General features: G+C 27.4%; 3 protein-coding genes and 1 long non-coding RNA gene across 17 annotated transcripts; 2 read left to right on the plus strand and 2 right to left on the minus strand.

The window, feature by feature from the left end:
* The first annotated feature begins 71 nt into the window (after nt 1-71).
* LOC100744479 (COP9 signalosome complex subunit 5) lies at nt 72-2,002 on the plus strand. 4 transcript variants are annotated; one of them, XM_012381465.3, is made up of 5 exons: nt 72-89; nt 657-836; nt 924-1,158; nt 1,230-1,424; nt 1,499-2,002. In XM_012381465.3, exons 2-5 carry the CDS (start codon nt 685-687, stop codon nt 1,949-1,951), a joined length of 1,035 nt encoding a protein of 344 aa, XP_012236888.1. In that variant the 5' UTR covers nt 72-89; nt 657-684; the 3' UTR covers nt 1,952-2,002. The 4 variants fall into 4 exon arrangements, with proteins under 4 accessions (XP_012236888.1, XP_012236886.1, XP_003486847.1 ...); XM_012381463.3 differs by lacking the exon at nt 72-89 and adding an exon at nt 157-283; XM_003486799.4 differs by lacking the exon at nt 72-89 and adding an exon at nt 182-342.
* A 2,246-nt stretch (nt 2,003-4,248) lies between these two features.
* LOC100744603 (AP-1 complex subunit gamma-1) lies at nt 4,249-13,701 on the minus strand. Of its 11 annotated transcripts, none has more exons than XM_024365298.2 (16): nt 13,579-13,701; nt 12,316-12,380; nt 9,705-9,766; nt 9,005-9,188; nt 8,758-8,904; nt 8,353-8,668; nt 7,819-7,836; nt 6,752-7,162; nt 6,439-6,669; nt 6,130-6,351; nt 5,880-6,007; nt 5,527-5,773; nt 5,151-5,406; nt 4,915-5,075; nt 4,747-4,839; nt 4,249-4,657 (listed from the first exon to the last, which is right to left on the minus strand). In XM_024365298.2, exons 2-16 carry the CDS (start codon nt 12,372-12,374, stop codon nt 4,556-4,558), a joined length of 2,637 nt encoding a protein of 878 aa, XP_024221066.1. In that variant the 5' UTR covers nt 12,375-12,380; nt 13,579-13,701; the 3' UTR covers nt 4,249-4,555. The 11 variants fall into 11 exon arrangements, with proteins under 11 accessions (XP_024221066.1, XP_024221069.1, XP_024221068.1 ...); XM_024365301.2 differs by lacking the exons at nt 12,316-12,380; nt 13,579-13,701 and adding exons at nt 10,124-10,242; nt 11,358-11,494 and having other exon boundaries at nt 9,005-9,197; XM_024365300.2 differs by lacking the exons at nt 12,316-12,380; nt 13,579-13,701 and adding exons at nt 10,124-10,242; nt 11,044-11,382 and having other exon boundaries at nt 9,005-9,197.
* Nucleotides 11,168-11,744, plus strand: LOC112212213. The gene is made up of 2 exons (XR_002946031.2): nt 11,168-11,300; nt 11,381-11,744. It is a non-coding gene; the product is annotated as an uncharacterized LOC112212213 (long non-coding RNA).
* On the minus strand, nt 12,794-14,541 carry LOC100744801 (ADP-ribosylation factor-related protein 1). Its single transcript, XM_003486802.4, has 5 exons — nt 14,221-14,541; nt 13,977-14,147; nt 13,827-13,908; nt 13,579-13,750; nt 12,794-13,013 (listed from the first exon to the last, which is right to left on the minus strand). Exons 1-5 carry the CDS (start codon nt 14,311-14,313, stop codon nt 12,914-12,916), a joined length of 618 nt encoding a protein of 205 aa, XP_003486850.1. The 5' UTR covers nt 14,314-14,541; the 3' UTR covers nt 12,794-12,913.
* Between the last annotated feature and the right edge of the window lie 7 nt (nt 14,542-14,548).

The following is a 14,548-nucleotide window of genomic DNA, read 5'->3' on the forward strand; positions in this document are numbered from 1 at the left end:
AGTATCAGAGTAATAATAAACAAGATAGGTTAAAATCTCTCCTTGCGAGTAGGGAAAAGATCATCATATTACATAAACTATAATATTAGATATTGTATATAACATAAAATATTCAATTAATACCGCAAAATATAATAATGAAAATCTTGTTGGTAGATGGCGTTAATAATACGATGTATTGAAAGACGTGGTGGTGGTCTATCATTTATTATATTATAGTATTGTTCAATTCGAAACAAGCATATGACGTAGTAATTCAAAGTGTTGTGGTAGAAGTATAGGAGTATGATTTTGAATTATTTTTAATTTTCGTATTAGGCGGTTTAGTAAAGGCTTATAAACGTAATTTATCAAATATCTATACTTGTATTAAACAGTCACAGAATACATTCTCATATTTGGATTATGTAAAAAATCAGATTTATGTAGTGATTTAAGATTTATATACTGTTTCATAAAATATTTATCATTTAATATATGATCAGTGGAATAATTTTATTTATTTTTTCATAATTAACAATTGTTTTGATTATAGTTGGAAATGGTCTTATCCACATTAAATAATAATATATGTATACATTCAAGTATAATATTGAGAAAGAACATGACAAAATACATATGATAAGTCTAATTTATAATTTCTTTATTTATTTTAGAACTTAAGCTGTTGAATATAGATTAAATATGGCGAGCACTTCTTCTGACCAAAGTACAATTGCCAAAAAAACATGGGAAATGTCAAATAATATTGAAACAATTAGCACTGTTGATGAGATTTATAGGTATGATCGTAAAGAACAACAAGATATATTAGCTGCAAAACCATGGGAAAAGGAGTATGTTATTTTTTAAATATTTGTATCAATATTAAGATATATTTTTATGATCTCATTTCCAACCATACATTCTTGATCATATTTCAGTCCTCATTTTTTCAAAGATATAAAAATCTCTGCATTAGCATTATTAAAAATGGTTATGCATGCTCGTTCTGGAGGAACTTTAGAAGTAATGGGTCTTTTGCTTGGAAAAGTTGCAGCAAATACAATGATCGTTATGGATTCTTTTGCATTACCTGTAGAAGGCACAGAAACAAGAGTTAACGCTCAGGCACAGGCTTATGAGTATATGACAGCATATATAGAAGCAGCTAAACAAGTACTTAATTATTACAGATATAACATGTAACAACTGCCTATAATGTAATATTTATTTTTCAATTTATTAAGGTTGGAAGACAAGAAAATGCTATTGGATGGTACCATAGTCATCCTGGCTATGGATGTTGGTTATCGGGTATTGATGTATCTACACAAATGCTCAATCAAAATTTTCAGGAACCATTTGTTGCTATTGTAATTGATCCTGTGAGAACAATATCTGCTGGCAAAGTTTGTTTGGGTGCATTTAGAACATATCCAAAGGTGGTATATATTTGCTAATATTTATAATACATAAAAGAAATAATAAATAATAACAAAAAATTTGATATAAAAAGGGATATAAACCAGCAAATGAAGAACCATCTGAGTATCAAACAATACCATTAAATAAGATTGAAGATTTTGGAGTTCACTGCAAACAATATTATTCTTTAGAAGTTTCTTATTTTAAATCATCATTAGATAGAAGATTACTAGATTCTTTGTGGAATAAATACTGGGTGAATACTTTAAGTTCCTCTAGTCTTCTAACAAATGCTGATTACACTACTGGGCAAATATTTGATTTATCGGATAAACTTGAGCAGTCAGAGGTTGCACTTGGAAGAGGATTTATTTTGGGTGGAACGGATCCTCATGATCGCAGTACTGTAGAAAAATTAATGAAAGCAACAAGAGACAGTTGTAAGACTACTATTGAAATTATTCATGGATTAATGGCACAAATAATCAAGGACAGATTATTTAATCAAGTTGGGTGTAATCCTATTGAAACTCAGCAACAGTAAAACGTATATATAACGTGTAATAATTACAATAAAAAGAATGATTATAATCTACGTAAGTTGTAATTAATATAAGGAACATTTTTTACTAAAATATAATAAAAAAATAAGTTTGTCTTTATATTTTTACTATGATCATAATTATCTTAATATACATATTGAAATTATTCTTGCATAAGATAATCAACAAAAATTGTAATCTAAAAATAAGTGAAATAACTAAATAACTATTAATACAATATTTTTCAAAGAGTAGTGGAATAAAAATACATTTTATTTTCACACCTTGAGTCTCTAGAAAGTATATATACAGCATCTTTATCATTATTCAATATCCTCACAGTTGATTTATATATATTTATATTTATAAAACTAATATAATATTGAGAACAAGTAGGCAGAGTACACCCCACCGAAGGGCTGACACTGTGTCACAGACTTTAGGACAAGGCCACTCAGAAACACACCCACCTGTTCTAGAATTATACACCGCATTCATAGCGCACAACATATAAGGGACGGAGCTAAAATGCATACAGTTATACTGATAATATACTTTTACTAGTATGTTATGATAATTATGCTTTAAAAGAAATTTAAGAAAAAGAAATAGTAAAAGAACATTTTGTTAACTTAGTTATTCAAAGTACTAGACGTTTTATAATACTAAAATTAATTGCGCTTAAAAATCTACATGTTCATACAATACTATTAGAACAAGGTAAATTAAATACAATTAAGTACAACTGTATCGTAACTTCATTTACATAAAATCTTGAAAAAGGTGAATACTTGCGAGTAAGATTTGCTATTGCTACTTTTTACGCAATTTATTGTGTACTGTTTCGCATGATTTAGACGCACATTCATCATCAAATATTTGCTTCATATAGGAAAAAATAACACGTATAAAAAGATATGAATTTTTGTTTCAAAAGGTTCAATTCACTCATACAATTTTCAAATCCATTTAATTAAGATTAAGAATTAAATCTTTTAACTTCTCTTAAATTGAATCTTATACATTTTTACATAGTTAAATAAATCCTATAATAAAAGGAATGTAAAAATACTTCTTCATATCATAATTTCTACTCTATTTTTAGTTAGTTCACAAAGAATATTCAAATATATGTTTTTTTCAGAAATTATGTATTACAAAACGATGTTTATCAATAATAATAATTTTAGATTTTGTGCATGATGCTTAAATTATTTAAAGTTTTATGTGAATTTAATTTTTTTATGAAAAGAAAATTTGTTAATAATTTTAAGTGATTTAATAAATGAACATGTATATATAAAATAATTTGACAACCAGAAATCAGCCCTCCAATGATATCATATACTCCAAATACATTCAAAACAGTATAAACACCACCCATAACAGACGTAAATATGGGGTATAGCAACGTACACGCTACATGTATATGTATTTATGTGTAACCCCCTTCTCACTTAAAAAAACTTTTCGTGAAAGAAGCAATGTTCCTCTATAAATTGTTGACATTTCAATTGTATCATAAACATATGTAGTAAAGAACCCCATTTTACATTCCTCGTAATAAGAATTTAATTACTTCTATGTCACTGTAATTATTTAATTATTTACAAGGCAATCGCGTCCGTTTATTACTTACAAATATAGTAGAAAAGATCAATTATTACAACGAGATTTAAGTGCTTGTCATTTATAATTGGGCAGCAACATTTTTAGGGGCAAACACCTTTTATCAGTATTATTAAGTGAGTTTAATAGTTTCTCTTATGCATCCTTTTTTTTCGTATGTATTTTTTATTTTAATTATTCTATACGAGAAATTATACGCTAAATCAGAAGCTGTAAGATTAGAAATCCAACAGATCAAATAACAGTGTTGCATGTAATATTGTTCTATCTGTCTATTATTCAGTTAGAGAAAATATTTACACATCTCACAATACATGCAGCATAGTACAAGAGAAATTTTACATTCCTTTCTTTCTTTCTTTGACATTTAATAATTTCATTATAATAATAAATTTTACTATTTTTGAAAGACTTCAAAATAAATATCGTACCATCTGCTCAACAAATGCCAATTTAAATCAATTATAAAACTATTTTATAATAGCTAAAAAATTATTTTATAATGGAAGTAACCAATTTATTAATAATACTTGTTTTAAAAATACTAAGAATGGTTGTTTATTGTATAAATTTTTAAATATTTAAAAGATATTTTATTATGTTATTATACTCAACAGTGTAAAATCAGAATTTAAAAACAATTTATACACAAGCATATTTGCAAAAATCATACTTACAAGAAATTACGTCCTCAGCTTTCTATAAATATAAAATATGGCTTGTGAGCAGATGAAAAATTTGCAGATGTATGTTAAAAAAAATGTAATTCATTATAGATTTGAATCTTATTAGATTCAATGATTATTTCTGACGAATTATTAGATTAATCAATCGGTAAGCGTTTTTGCCAAACGTGTCATTTTACCAATATATTTTCATTTTATCTGATGAAAAGATGAAATTGGGTTTCAGTCTATTTAAGACTCAATAATTATTTAGACAGGCATATGTACAATTGTCTTCCTTAATATATCTTGTCACTGCAATGTTAGGGAAGGAAAATTATTTACTTCCGTTTGTTCCAAAACTGGTCCTGTTGGTCCAGTGTAAGATATACGTAATCTCATTCTTAGAGGTACCTAAATTAGGAAAATATATGGGTGATCAATAATAAAGCAAAACACTTCTGTAAAAATTTTTTAAATAGAATACTGTCATATGAACTTACTTTGCTGATATTTGTAACTTTCAATACTTGAGTAACTTGTCCAGAAGGAGGAATGACTGTGCTTGATGGTGACAACATTTGTAGTTGGAATGTCTAAATAATAATACATAAAAAGTAATCCCCATGATTCTTTATATTTAATAACTGTAACACGAAATTGACTACTACCTTAGGAACTGCTGCTTGAAACAGAAAATCAGTCAATATAGCACTTCCAGAATTTTGCGCTGACATATTAATAATTAATAAATCAGCAATGTCTGGTGGTCTTTCCAATTTGAAGGTTATTTTAAGTCCTGCTTTATCCAATACAATCATAGAAAGTGTATCTAGAGTTATAAAATAAAATGAGATTTGTATAGTATTAGCAGTAAGAAATAAGTATTTGATTAAGTTGCACAAACCATTTTGAATTGATGATGAATTAAGCAAACCATCCACTAAAAAGTTTGTTGTGTTAGTGGGACTAAATATTTGTAATGGCGTTTGTGCCTGTGGCAGTGTAGATGTAGATGTAGGTGCACTTAAATCCAAACTACCAAGTAGATCCAAAAGATCATTATTGTTTACTGTATTTGTTGAATTAGAAGGTGGACTTTTATTTGATACAGAAGATGTCATTCCTAAGTCGGTGGTTCCAAGCAAATCTAGAAGTGCACTCTAGAAAAATATAAAAAATATTAAACTCTGTTGATTAAATATAAAAAGTTTCACATATTTTGCTGTGCAGGTTATTTCATTCAAATTATAATTCTTATAAACTGTTCGATACAAACTTACTGAATCAGATGGTGGAGTACTCGCTTCCAAAACTGAAGATTTATCTTCTTCTGGTTCTGGTTCACCATTTACCATACCAATAATTCCATTAGCTTGTGGTCTAGCAGTTTCCATAGGAGGCATTCTTTCAAGTAATGCAGGTCGTAAATGATCATATTTTCTGAACAACTGTGAAAATTCGATACCTCGTTGTTGCAATTCTATATGTAAATTGCTTCCAAATGTATCAATTATTTGACGAATTTTTCTGAAATATATATAAGGCTTATGTAAATAATTATTTAAATATGAAAATGAATGCAAAAAATAATATAATAGTACCAGTAATAATTAGATTTTTCAGCAATACTTACTCATTACCCTTCTGAAATCTTGTGCTAAGTTTTGTGAGAGATAATAATGTATATTGTTTCGTGACCACTGTATTTTGCGGACTCCAGAGTAACCTTTGATAAACATCAATAACTTCATCTTCTGTTAACTAATAATAAAAGAAAAAGATATACATATATTAATTATTTAATACTTTTTAACTATCTTAATTTTATCATAAAGAATAGAGGGTAAGCATATACAGATATACATAGTGTCTAACATACGTACATTGACAGGAGTATCTATATCTTCTGATGGTGGTCCATATAGTAATAAATCACCATATTCACCAATACACCATGTTGCAACTTGAGCCAAAGGTTGCTTATCGGATGTATCTTTTTCCAGTGCTCTCCACAATGCACTGACAGCATAGCTTTGCTGTGATTGGGTTTCTGAAATTAACTGAATGGTGCATGCTACTACGTCATCTCGAACATAATTACCAGCCTAGAAACAAGAAAATTACAATGATGAAGATTGAAAATAACTATAAATAGTGAAATATATGTAAAATTAATGTAATAAATTTCATACAGCAACAAGAACTTTGAATAACGTTTCAAGATGCCAACGTTTATTTGGCGCAAATCTTTCGGCAGACATTACTATGTTACTACTACATTGCGCTTTAAATTCTGGATCAGCACGTTCCAAAAAAAGTAATAACTCTTTCATCATGTTCCTAATATTGTTTGAATTTACAAGTGCAAAACTAAGCTCCATAGCTCGTCTTCTAATCGATACATCCGGGTCTTTTAGACACTCCTGAGAAACAAAAAATGAAAGAAATATTTAGTAATATAATAATATCAAATATAAAGATATGAAATAACATGATAAACATTACCAGGATTGTTGAGCGATGTCTTTGTACTGCACTTGTATCTACATAAACTGTTTTTAATAACGTATTCAAAGCAACATATCGGATGTTCTTATCGTTATTTAATAAAAATCGACCTAATATATTCACTGCTAACACTCTCAGTCCACTTTCAGATTTTATATCCATAATAGATAATACAGTTTCATATAATATAGTATTTCCAACATTTTTGCTAGTTTCTGTATTAGTTGCAACTTGCGCAAGTATATCGTTCATTGCTTCGGATGCATCGATATCATTACGTCCCAAAATTCGAAGGAGACGTAATATTTTTACTTGAAGGAACGGGTCAGATACTCCAGATACATCATGTTCTGGAGAATATCCAGCTAGTATTAAATTTTTTAAGATCCTCACAAGATTTGGCACAATCTGAAATAATAATTTTATTTTTATTGAATAATATATTATTTACACAATTTTAAGTAAACAAAGTTTAACCAAGAAATCTGTAAACATATACCAATAAACAAATTATAATAGAATGACAATGCATAGTTCCATTAAAAACTTTTATGAAGTTATCAAAAAGCAATATTTAATTCTAGATACAAAAATAAAGATATACATTGTTATATTTAAGAAACAGATATAAGCTGCTAAGAAAGATCACAAAGTAACATCAATTATATTACATTATTTGTGCACAAACAGATACACCTTAACATCCATAATATAAATAATATAACTAGAAAGATATTCAATAACTGTGCTTCATATAATTAAAATACATTTTTATACAAACATATGTTCAATAAAAAAGTAAAATATTAAAATGTTATTTATAAAAATTCAATTAATATTCAATATGCATTTATTGAAAGTATTTCATGTTATAGGTACCATAATTTTAAAATACATGCATGTGTTTTCATATTTCATTATTTTATATTGATTTTGTATTAGTAAAGCATTTAATATAAATAATCAAGTATCTTCAATAAAAATTACATAGAATAAAAGATAAAAATGATATCCACAATAAGCATAACATGCAAAAATATAAAAAATGCTCGTATGCTTTTTACCTCTCGATGGCCGCATTCCTAAAGAAGATAAAACCATACTTATATTATGAATATCACTATGAGCAAAGAATTATTAAACAATAACACTTATTTAAGATTATTAATCACATTTGAAACTTTTTTATGAAATATTTTATATATATTAAGACATTTGTGTTTTATCAACAGATACATTTATGTCCTTTGTCATAGCACTGTTATTAATAAAATATAAGTAAAATTATAGACTACACATTCTTTTTGGTAATCTTTTTTAGTAAATGTTCAGTTTGCTTCAATATAAAAATTTTTACTAGGAGTATGAGTTCAATGCTCTGGTTAACTGATAATGCTACTACGATCTAGCTTGCAGCTATTGAACTAGCAGACTAGATATGACAACATTAAAAAAACTTAAATTGAATTAAAAAAATAATGTATAATGTTCTTTGATGCAATGACAAAATGTTTGTAATACTAGTTACAAACAACTAAGTATTTTACTAGTTTTGATGTAGTATCCCTCTATCACTTATTAAAACATGTAAAATTTACCTTTTTAAAATGATTCAATGTATCAACACTATTTTCACACATTTCTGTAATAAGTGTGACACCTGTAATTAATACACCATGGTTTTTCTCTGTAATTAAACTACGAGTAGCAGGTAGAAACATTTCCATTAACTCTGGTACACGTCTAATAATTCTGAATGCACAAAGTGCTGCTTTTTTTCGAATATATGCATTTGCTGACTTCATTAGCCTTTCAACTTCAGATGCCAAATCCCTTGCCATTTCTGGTGATGCAATTGCACCCAAAGTACATAATGCCAAACCAATAACAAATTGTGTGGAGCTATTTAAATCACTGCAAGAGGAATTAAATGTTTAAAATATTAAAATACCCTATTATATATGCTTTTAAAAAATATTAAAATAATTTTAGCGAATTATTACTTTTTTAAACAATTTGTAATTAAAAGATGAACATCTTGTCGTTCATCTAGCAGTAACATTGCACCTAAGTAACCAATTCGTTTGTCTGTAAACCTTGGGGATGCAATAAGTTTTAGACATTCTAGTTGACCAAAATGAGCTGGATATCTACAAAATTAATAGAATTTTTATTTCTAATAAAAAAAAGAATATTAAATATACATTGTTGAACTTATTAGTGAATATAAAGAGAAAATTTAATACAAACCCAAGCATATGAATATATAAAAGTTTCGCAATATTGCGACATCTCCATACACTATCTTCTTCTCTGAATGTTGAACGAATATAAGCACATTCCTTGTTAACAACTGTCCTTTCTTCTGCTGCAGTTCTAGCAGCTCTTATTTGTCTGATGAGATCCCTCAATCGAGTTGGTGCAGGCATTCTAACTGTTGAGACTTTTAAATTATAACATGTTATCAAGTTTAATGTTAGTAGGATTTAATGAGTTAAATGCTCAAGTTATGAATAATAATCGCAGAAAATTATTTTGTATGTGAAATACAAGCAATGATATGGAGCAATATTTAATTCTACAGGAGGAAATTATATAATAGTAAAGTTTTATAACAATGATATTTTTAAAATTATTTATGTTCTATTCTTATATCACCCTTCCATTTATTTTAAAAAACATGATAAATATTTCAATGTTACTTATTTATTGAAAAATTAAATTATATTCATTACTAAAGATAATCAATTTAAAGTAGATCAATGGAGTTAATTATGACACCTATTTAATTAGAGTTTTAAGTTAATATTATAAAAACATGAGATATTTCTTAAGTTTGAGGCTTGTAATATATAGAATTAATAATAAGCATATAAATTACAAAATACTATAAGAACTAATACAAGTATTCATTATATATTTATTACAAATAAATATTGCACTCTCTTACCTCTTTCTACTGCTTCATTAAATGCTTGTTTTATGGAGGCCATATTAAAGGCTGGGTTAAACCTGCAATATACACACCCATGCTATTTACACACACAAACCATTTACATACCATTTTGTTTGTTGTGCAATGACACTCATGATACGATTCCAATTATTCTATACTTGCTTCAAATGAACAATGTTTTTTTTCAAGCAATATTACAAAAGACTATTGAAATAACATATTTTCTATCATTGCAATAACAAATTGTTCTTTCAATTAAAACTTAAGAATAACTGTATTAAAATTAGTATAGTATTAGAAAAAGATCTAAAAGATTAGCAGTAATTTACATTTAATAACATTTTCATATCTTTTCATTATATAAGGGGATACTGTTATGAATAATTAACTTAATGTTAGAAAATATATATTACCCGTGTTCTGAAGCATTCATGGTTCTCAATGATGTTCTCAATGATGTTCTCAAATGTATATGACGAACTTCAATAATACAAATGAAGTATAGATGAGTATGGAACACACAGTTTCCTTCCTATTGAGAAAAGGTCACATAATATTATGGACAATTGTAAAATATTATTTGCAAAAACTTTAAACAACTACAAGTATAAAATAAATAAAAATAAGTTGATGTTCTCTATCTTTCTTCTTGAAAAATTTTTAATCATTAATTTAATAAAACCATCATTATATAAAAATAGTACAAAATGAAAAATATATTAAAATTACAATATAACAATATACGACGTAAGAACCAATTAAAATTATATTTACATATCACGCAATATAAAAAGTAAACATATATATTGTTTTTGTATATATTATAATTGTTTAATTATCTTTCACAAAGGGGATAAACAAAAGTAATTATGAGCAATACTATTTCGAAAGTATTATATCTTGAAACAAATACAAATAAATTATTTGTAATATGATTTTAGTTTATCAGTAATTTGTTGCATACAATAAAAGCTTGAAAGTTTGTATATAAAAGACGAAAACAAATACAATATACAGGTTCTTTGTTGAATAGAGAACATAAACTTAATATTCTATTTTAAACGCGTTATAAAACGTGCATATAAATACAAAATAACCGGTTTCGCTGGCGAAATCTAAGTAGTCGATCAGAAGAGTGCAATGCATGCAATGGATATTACCTAGTTTTTGAATGTCATTCGACCAGAAATTCACGTGCTATAAAAACGCGTCGCGGTCGTACGCTCGTACAACTCGACAGCATATTGTAAAACGTGTAAACCGGTTATATAAAAGATCGTTCGCACTGAAGGGCATCGAACCAAGGGTTAGTTTTCTAGCTGTCAAACAGTACCAGTCAAGGACGTCGTTTTCAGCAAACTTGAGATCCGGAAATATCTAAACGACGTTTCACAGCGTACGTATGAGACGACACGAAGACGCCGTCGAATCTATCGTCGTCGTATCGCCCACCTTTTACACGTAACGTCGTATGACAAATACGGCGAGATATGCCTCGCCTCCTAGGGCGCGAGTTGTGCGCCCTCACTCACTTCTGCATAGTCTCTATTCTGCACCTGGTATATCGGCCTGTATCGGTTTACATATACGGTTTGCATTCCGAGTATTTCGCTCCTAATTTGACTTTATATCGTTGACAATACGTACCGTACGAAACGTTTGATTCACAGTAAAGGGTTAATCAACTGGGAAAAAAACCATGGACATAGTTAAACGTCCACAGTCGTTTAGCCTATCACACGACAAACACTCTTCACGATGGTCCGCGGTATTCGCACACCAAAAATCAAAATGGCTACCCATTTTCACTGACGTTGTTCCTGATAATACCGTGGCTTTTTGGTTAATGTTATCGTGACCATTTTCTACAATATACATTCCTTACAATTGAAACATCAGTGAACGGATGTAACAATTATTCTTTTCCGAAATTCCAATTGTTTCATTATACTTGTACCGTTAATTCCAACTCTCTTATTTACACTTTTGCTCAACGTAGTGAATAAAAATGATGTTCATTTCTAAAGCGCGAAATTTGTACTGTTTTGTTTAATCGAAAGTTTATGATCCATTTTTCCCCCTATGTTCCGATAAGATGTCTTTATTGAGAATTTTAGTGATGCATATTTTCTCATTGAAAATAGAATTTTTTCTTTCTCTCTCCCTCTCTCACTCTTATGATGAAATATTAATATATAATTTGAGCGTCATTGCACAATTTGTATTAAAAATAATAAAATTGTGACATACATATGTATATCTACAATATGTTAGCATATCTAATATAAAAATACTTATTTGGTATAGATTGCTATTAGATATTCATTAAATTAAATTACATAATTTTTTGTTATTTCATTTGTATCAAATAAATTTTTCAATGAAATATAATTTTGTAACATTTTTCATAGAAGTAATTCTAATAATATAATTATATACACTGTTAATGTTATGGAATAATTTATATCACATGCTTGTTACAAATAAACATTTATTATATATATATAAATAGTTTAAAGTGATAAATAGATATGTGATTATACATAATTTATATATATCTAGAACTAATTTTTGTATGAGATGTTAGAGATAACAAAATCGTCACCTTCTATTCAATTCTGGTGGTAAAACACTCCAATCTTCAGATTCGTAATATGTCCACATGGTGCACTAGAAGATTATTACAAACATTTAATACTGAAATTATAAATCGTATATTGTCTAGTACACAACTGAAGTAACAGTTTTGAAGACTTTTTATCACCAACATGACAGAAGGGGAAATAAGGTGTTAGCATTATCTCTTATCTCAACTACCTTGATATCAGTAATACAGATCAGTTAACAGAGTAATTGGGAAATTCATTAATTATACTAAATAAAGAATAAAAACTACTAAAATATCAATTGGTAATAATTATCATGTAACAATTGATAATAAAGCTGATATTAAAGTAGATTAAAAAGCAATAAATCAAATAATAATAAATAAAATGTAAAAGAGCTACCTTTTACAAATTAAAAAGAGATATTAATATTCTGTTATCGTAAATACAAATTGACAGAGTAAGTAATTCAATTAGTACAGATTACAAAACAAAGTTTATTAGTAAAAATGTAGTTTCTAATGTAAATGTACAGAATTTTTACATTAAAATACTGTTCATATATCAACTTATATGAAAGAAATCAGGAATGTCTTGTTAGGACAGACAATTGTCATTCTGATTACGAGGGGGCCGAACGTCATTGTTTCTCTTGACACAATCCACGAGCCAGTGAATTCCTTCATCTATGCCATCCCTTTTGTATTGTATAAATAATTATATGATATAATTGTTTTAAATAACTCATAAATTTCATAACATGCCCACCTTATCAATATAACATATTCAAAATTATACAGTATAATTTGATTGATAATTTATTATTTACATTAAAAATGTTTTATATTTTCATTAAATCTTATGTAATTATATGTATAAAAATAATATTTAAACTCAAATACTATTGATCAAAAAATTAGAAAATAATTACTATTTTAATTGTAATTTTAGTAAATCATTACAGAAATAAACAATTTACAACTAAAATAGAAAATTGACATGATATCATGTTATGAAGTATTTTTTTTACTTAACATAAGATTTGTTGCATTCAATTTAAAGTAATTATTCTTTTTAAGCAATTTTCTTTGTAATTCATATTTTATTCATTTATCAATTAGTCATTTATGTCATTACACTAGAAACTTAAAACAATTATATGTAACTCATAAAATCATATTAATATAAATAAGTACATAATACAATTTAATTTCAATAAAAGAAAACAAAATTAAAATAAATAAGTCTAAAAATTTACATACCCATTCAAAGCAGAAACAGGCATCACCATACAATCTCTTCTACCTATTAGGTGTGCATTTTGATTAAAAATTGGTTTTACTTCTCTAACACCCATACAATCAGGCACATCCTGCTTATTAGCTAGGACTAAAAGTGGTACACCTATTAAGTGTTCTGACGATATAACTCTATCTGTAATAAAATATAAATATTTATCCAATAAAAAATGTAATAATTCAATGTATATTCTATTTTTTTTAAACTTTACCAAAAGTTTCTTTAGATTCAGGTATCTTTTCTCGATCTGATGAATCAACTATGTAAATGACAGCATGTGATTCTGCATAATACTATAAACATAAAATATATATAATTTCTTGCAATAGAATAAATAGATATATATCAAATTATCAATTACCTTATCCCACAGTGATCGAAGTTCCTCTTGTCCACCAAGATCCCAGAAGTTAAAACGAACACCAGCTATATCAATTTTTCCAATATTTAAACCAACGGTTGTTGTAATTTTGCAAGGATTCATACCTTTGTAATTCTTTGTAAATTTTGTTTTCGCCGCCTCTAAATATGTCTATGGATTCAAAAACCATTTAGAAACGAATTTGTTTACTTAACCACAAATACACAGCTTTTTAATTCCTCACCGTTTTCCCTGCATTATCGAGGCCTAATATTAATATAAAATATTCATCTTTTTGCACAAGATACTTGTACAACCCATGTAAAAGTGTGTACATTTCAAAGCGCGATTAATTATCAAAAAATTTACATTTCATGTTGTTTACATATCATGTTCGAAAAAAATATATATGTATATATGGTCGTCCATGCAGATCATATATTCTATGTGCGTATTTTACATATATGTAGTATGAAGTCACAGTGAGATTAATAAAAACAAATATACTGAAATAATGTACGCATTACTAAGTGTATGTGATATAAATTACACAATATATATGTATGTATTTT

The sequence above is a fragment of the Bombus impatiens genome, unplaced genomic scaffold (assembly GCF_000188095.3).
Source record: "Bombus impatiens unplaced genomic scaffold, BIMP_2.2 scf_0133, whole genome shotgun sequence".
In the NCBI taxonomy this organism is placed as follows: domain Eukaryota; kingdom Metazoa; phylum Arthropoda; class Insecta; order Hymenoptera; family Apidae; genus Bombus; species Bombus impatiens.

Excerpts from the sequence above, each read along its gene's own strand:
- LOC100744479 (XM_012381465.3), top strand. The coding sequence starts at position 685 with ATGGCGAGCACTTCTTCTGACCAAAGTACAATTGCCAAAAAAACATGG. Across the intron at positions 1,159-1,229 it reads ATATAGAAGCAGCTAAACAA|GTTGGAAGACAAGAAAATGC; the intron begins GTACTTAATTAT and ends CAATTTATTAAG. Across the intron at positions 1,425-1,498 it reads CATTTAGAACATATCCAAAG|GGATATAAACCAGCAAATGA; the intron begins GTGGTATATATT and ends TGATATAAAAAG.
- LOC100744603 (XM_024365298.2), bottom strand. The coding sequence starts at position 12,374 with ATGTGGACATATTACGAATCTGAAGATTGGAGTGTTTTACCACCAGAA. Across the intron at positions 5,774-5,879 it reads AGATTTCAGAAGGGTAATGA|AAAAATTCGTCAAATAATTG; the intron begins GTAAGTATTGCT and ends TATATATTTCAG. Across the intron at positions 5,076-5,150 it reads TTCATCATCAATTCAAAATG|ATACACTTTCTATGATTGTA; the intron begins GTTTGTGCAACT and ends TTATAACTCTAG.
- LOC100744801 (XM_003486802.4), bottom strand. The coding sequence starts at position 14,313 with ATGTACACACTTTTACATGGGTTGTACAAGTATCTTGTGCAAAAAGAT. Across the intron at positions 13,751-13,826 it reads TGAATCTAAAGAAACTTTTG|ATAGAGTTATATCGTCAGAA; the intron begins GTAAAGTTTAAA and ends ATTTTATTACAG. Across the intron at positions 13,014-13,578 it reads CCTGTTTCTGCTTTGAATGG|GGATGGCATAGATGAAGGAA; the intron begins GTATGTAAATTT and ends ACAATACAAAAG.